This window comes from Vipera ursinii, assembly GCF_947247035.1.
Source record: "Vipera ursinii genome assembly, chromosome: 2".
Taxonomy (NCBI): domain Eukaryota; kingdom Metazoa; phylum Chordata; class Lepidosauria; order Squamata; family Viperidae; genus Vipera; species Vipera ursinii.
The window spans coordinates 258,926,724-258,932,723 of NC_139513.1; the positions used below are offsets into that span (position 1 = coordinate 258,926,724).

Consider the following 6,000-nt stretch of genomic DNA (forward strand, 5'->3'; position numbering starts at 1 on the left):
TAAGCAAAGTTAGCTAACTCAAGTTATTAAAAATCTTAATTCTCTACCAGCCTCTCAAAGACAAAACAGAGATTTTTTTTCAAAGAGAGGCTTCATAATGGAGGGAATAATTTCCAAGGAGGGATATTCAAACCAATCCATCAAAGTCTCAAATACCCTGGTCAGGTAACTTCCAGGTGATTCTTATGTTAATATTGTTTAGTTTAAAACTGTCATTTAAAAAATCATCATGGAATGTGGATTCAGTCTGCCTATGTCTGAACATGTCCCTTAAATAAAGATATGATTTACCAAATGGAAGAGGAAGCCAGATCTGTTATTGATTGTCCAAATTTTTTTTAAAAGAAATCAATCAGCAGGTCTCCCACTGCCTTTTTGAAGTGCTGAATTGTTAGCAAAATTCTAAATTGTTCTGTAGCTAAATCTTAATCCAATCTCAAAAAATTTGCTATAAAAAACCAAAACTTAGACAAGTAGAAAAATATAAAAATCATAAGGCATAGATGAAGCCTCCTTCAAAATCAGCTCATTGGTGTCTACACAAATAGTTCTTTTTGGCAAATACTGAAATGATACATGACGACTTCCTCCAAGATTTTTTTAAAAAACTGATTTATTTTACCAACCTAGTCTACAGCTCTGGAATTTCATTGTGGTCACCCATCTGAGTCTTCCTCTGCTTAATTTTTGAGATCAGCAATGCTACCAGCTTAAGTCATATAAAAAAATATACAGCCTTTCAGACTCTTTCTTATTCTGACATTCTGCCCAGTAAGCAATGCCAAATTATAATGAATAGCTTTTTTTAAAAAAAAACCTTGCATTTCACCACCAAAAAGGTCTTGTTACATGAATCTGTGAATTATTAATATCATTAATACCAGCAATAATATCAATTGTAAATACATTGTTCAGAAAGGGCAAAACGTATTTATCCACTTTAGCCTATTTATTGTTTATGAAATGCCATTATTCTTGAAAGTACCGACATATATTATACTTCAATGGCCTGATAACACATATTTCTAAAATAGTTGAGTTTTTAAAGTGTCATCTCATATATATTCAAGTCCCTTCAACTTTTTTGTGAATCATATTCTACCATACATTTCAAAGAAATACTCCTTACAAACCACCCACTGGCCACACCTCAAGTGGTGCTATACTATCAAAAATGGCCTATATGGAACTCCCTTTATATTAAGATGTAAGATTATATTTGAGATCAATCTGTTTCTATACAAATTGATAAAGTAGATATTCCATGTACTTGCAAAAACTTGCTCAGAGCTTGTCAGAGAAGGCAATAAATTTAATCTTAACAAAATCTCTTTTGTTCTAACAGATGGCTTACAGTCTGAGTTACTGTATAAGAAAGGGAGGGAGCATAAATCAGGCATAGTGATGGATGAGTTACTCTTTAAATTCTCACTGTAAATCATGGAAAGCTAGCCAAATGTACATTCCATCTGCAGCAATAGCATATATATCTAAATGTAGAGGCATGAAATTACCCATGCACACATATGCATGACTTTGAAAGCATTTCACTGCATTCTTTGGTTATTCATTAAAACTCACCAATCTTCTACAAACACACTTCAAAGAGCAACACACTCTACAATTAAGACTTCTAGGATTCATCTAAAACTACTTTCCTTAAGCTCTGTGCATGCATATGTACAGAAACAGAAAGCAAATTTCACCTGGTGGTTCTATCAACTTGTCAATCAAACTAATTACGATGAAAAGTCCATATGCACATAGCTCTATTTACATAAAAGCTGATGTATGCAGTCTGTAAACATGGTTTTCATATTGTTGAGTATCTCAATGTATAATTAGGAAACAATCAAACCCAATACTATCAAATCATTAGACTGTATAAAGACATTATCCACGAGAGTTTTGCTAATTCATAGGGCTGCTTAAATCATAGAAATACTGTCATTTAAATGTCAAAGTGGTTACACCTCCCAAAAATTCATTCCAGCCAATCCAAGGGCCTTTTTAGCCTGCCTGTGTATGCATGCTCATTCATAGTAGATACTTCTGCAGTGAGTTGCCACAACACTTTAACTTGTGGTATTGAAAGAAAGGAAGGATATGAATAAAATGATGTGTACAGCCTTATTGTCAACACACTTCCCTTTGATTTACACAATAGTTCTTATCTTTGTATAGTAAACAACGTTCAGTTCACATAAGGAGCTTCATTCTGCTGTTAAAAACTTGAAAGTCAATTAGAAACTGCTCATGAACCTTAATAGCAAAACTCAGATGCAATAAGGAATAAAAAAAACTTTAGCAACAGCAAGCTTTTTAATCTCAGAGGAGCCGCCATCCACAGGGAAGGTCAAAAAAGTCAAGATGATGAGTATAATTGCATGACTGAAGTTCCACTCATTTGCACATGCATTTATCCACTTTACATGTGTATGCAAAAGGAAAGGACTTTAATAACCAGGTTGTGATTATCATCATAACATCTTTGCTTCACCACATAGGCCCTGCTATCTATAGATTTTTTTAACTCTTATCCTGGATGCAAGTTCCTCTAAGTTCGATGATATTAAATCACAACAGATTGTTCTTTGTTGAGAACAATTGAGAATTGTTCAAAGTGGCACTAAATCACTGTTAACTTTATGTTTTTATACAAAATTAGATTAAAACCAGTTACATGTTTTTCACCAATTTGGGCAAATGGGCATGTTTAGAGTAGGTCGCATACAACCAGTGTTTGTTGTGGTTGCAAAATACCTTTTCCCAGAGGCAAAAAAGCATTGGACTTTGAGGTCTGTTTCAGGTGCTTTTGGAAATAAAAGATTTTCTTCTTGAAGTTAGTGCTTTGATGCACATGGGGTTCCCAGTTATTTTCTACAAATTAAAAGAAGCTTAAGAAAATTAAGGAAGGAAGCTGGGAGGTATTAACAAATAACTCCATTAGGCATATTATCACTCTGGGATACTTTGTGGCTCTGGTTTCACTTAACCATGGAATAGACAAAGTATGCAAAGTATCTGGAGATCAGCAAAATAATTAAATGGAATTTGAATTATAACTAGACCTCCTCAGAAGTAAAACCAATACCATAAACTTTCTATCAATCAACGGTGATAGCTCCATACTATAGTACATCCAGTAGTTAATACTAGTAATATAAAATGGTAATAATAGTCATAACAAGTATTGTAAAACAATCACAATTCTACAGTTGTAACAACAGGCCTTCTGCATGGGAAAACATTTTGCAAAATAAGAATAAATTGTGGTTATAATTAAAAAAGAAAGTTTTATTTTTATATTTCAGTAATTAAAGGAGAAACCTTTAGTTCTCAAGGTACCAGACTAGAAACCAGGAGACCATGAGTTCTAGTCTCAGCTTCAGCTCAAAGCTGACTGGGTGATGGATGGCATATAAATTTAACTAATAAATAAAATATGTTATAGCTCTCCAATTTATAACTGCAGAATAACTGATACATTTTCACTATCAAAAATTATCATTTTTTTCCAGAAGTCAGTTTCAATATGTCAGCATTTATATTTATATTTATATACAATATGTAACTTCTTACCTTTGTGGAGAGCACATGTTATGGATAAGGTCCAATACATCCACAAGAAATGTTTTAACATTTTGACCTAAAAACAGAACAAAATAATCGCAAGGTATATTTTCATAACCTTAGAAAGCAATCAAAGTAAATATCTTAACAATGGTTAAAGCACTGTCTAAAAACTAAAAGACTGAGAGTTCTAATCCCACTTTAGGCATGAAAGCCAGCTAGGTGATTTTAGGTCATCATTTTCTGTCCTCCCAACACAATTCACAGATTTGTAAAACCAAAAACAAAAAAAAATAAGTCCCAAAAAATCTAAAGATTAAAATAGGACTATTGTTTTAGACCAACTATAACCATGTAAAATCAAGTGCAACTCACTTAACAGCCACCTTGCTTAGCAACAGATATTCTGATTCCAATTGTGGCTGTAAGTTGAGGAGGTAGTCAGCTACCTATATTTATCGTGAATTTTTTTTAAATTGCTGTTTCCTAATGCTGTGACTTTAAAACTTAAATCAGTTGGCTGATTTTCCTGCTCATTTCACTCTCCTATGAATCAATCCTCGCTCTCCTCACAAAATTATAATGCTTGGAATAGTGTAAGGAAATAGAGGAGGAAAACAAACAGTAAGGCAGATAGACTCAATTACATAGCAGGGATGGGTACACTGCATGAAGACTTGAAGGGCCATATTGGGGGTTAGACCATTCTAGAGAAAATCTTTCTACGTGGTCACTAAGAATTGACACCAACTTGATGGTACTTAATCAATCTAGGGTGAAGAGATGCTCAGACATTACCCCTGAATTGTATCTGAAGAAAAATAAGAGAGAAGAAAGGAGAGGAGAGAGGGAAGAGAAGAGAGAAGGGGGAAGGAAGTAGGAAGGTTGGAAGAAAAGAGGAGGAGAAGTTGGGAGAATTGGGAGGGGAGCGGTGAAGGAAAGGGGAGAGGAAAGGAAGAAGAGGGAAGTAGGAAAGAAAGAGAAGAAAGGGAGAAAGATGGTAGAGACAAGGGAAGAAAGAGAAGGAATGTGGATACAGTGAAAGGGCAAATGGACGAGCAACATCAAAAATTTGTCTGTATGTATTTATGTTATTAAAAGGGACGTGGTGGCTCAGTGGGTTAGGACGCTGAGCTTGTCGATCAGAAGGTCGGCAGTTTGGCGGGTCGAATCCCGAGTGCCGTGTAGCAGAGTGAGCGCCTGTTACTCGTCCCAGCTTCTGACAATCTAGCAGTTCGAAAGCACGTAAAAATGCAAGTAGAAAAATAGGGACCACTACGGTGGGAAGGTAACAGCGTTCCGTGCGCCTTTGGCATCCAGTCATGCCGGCCACATGACCACGGAGACATCCTCGGACAAGTACTGGCTCTTCAGCTTGGAAACGGAGATGAGCACCGGCCCCTAGAGTCGGAAACGACTAGCACGCATGTGCGGGGGAACCTTTACCTTTACCTATTTATGTTATTAAGAGTATTTGATAGACAAGAATGTAAAAAGAATGTATGTTAATCTGTCGATATGTATGGGGGAGAGTTGGAAAAAATAAAAAACCTTTTATAAAAAAAACCTCACAGCGTCACATGACGTGTCTCAACATAGTGTGACTTTTTTCACATTGCTGGAGATGGGGTGGGTGTGGATTTCATATGATGGAACCGGCCAGCAGGCCAGCAGTTTGACACCCCTGGTATAGGTAATCCTCCACTTACAAAAACTTGTTTCATGATCGTTTGAAGTTACAGCAGCAGTAAAAAAAAAAGGGTGACTTATGTCCATTGTAGCCTCATGGTCATATGATCAAAATCCATGGGGGGCTTGGCAACTGGGATGTATTTGTGACAGATGCATTGCCCTAGATTCATATGATCACCATTTATAACCTTCCTAGCCAGTTTCTAACAAGCAAAGTCAAAGTGGGAGGGGGGAACTTTAAATCTACTTAATAATCACATGATTCACTAAATTGCAGTGATTCAATTAACAACTGTGGCAAAAAAGGTCATAAAATGGACAAAAAATTACACAACCATTGCCTTGTTTAGTCATGGAAATGTTGGCTTAGTTGTGGCTATAAGTCAAGAACTACCTGTATAGATTTCATAATTTCAGATACTTAATTCTGAATTTCTGAAGTGCTGTAACTTCTTGAAGATTAAGTTATTTCTGTATTATTTTCAAAATACAAAGCAAACTTCTCTTGATGATCAGCCAATTTTTGCATGAATATTTACCATAACAAAATATTTCTGAATCTGAAATTTGTACCTAAAAGTAGGGAAGTAAATGGAATGGACCAACCCTGGTTTGCCAATTTATAAGCCTATAAAAATCTAACACATTCTTTAGGCAGAGATAAGATCAGCTATGAAAGCTAGAACTCCGCTCCAAGCTAATTTAGTCCAATTACTACATTCTTGCCAAAAACAT

At 35.6% G+C, this 6,000-nt stretch overlaps 1 protein-coding gene across 1 annotated transcript in view; it reads right to left on the reverse strand.

Annotated features, from left to right (window-relative positions):
- The window catches only part of VCAN (versican), a gene marked incomplete at its 5' end in the record, with an annotated part of 84,523 nt that extends 80,880 nt beyond the window's left edge, over nucleotides 1–3,643 (reverse strand). Inside the window, one exon of the mRNA XM_083357246.1 lies at nucleotides 3,583–3,643. Coding sequence (XP_083213372.1) covers nucleotides 3,583–3,643 — 61 coding nt within the window. The remainder of the gene's footprint in view (nucleotides 1–3,582) is intronic.
- Nucleotides 3,644–6,000: the final 2,357 nt, after the last annotated feature.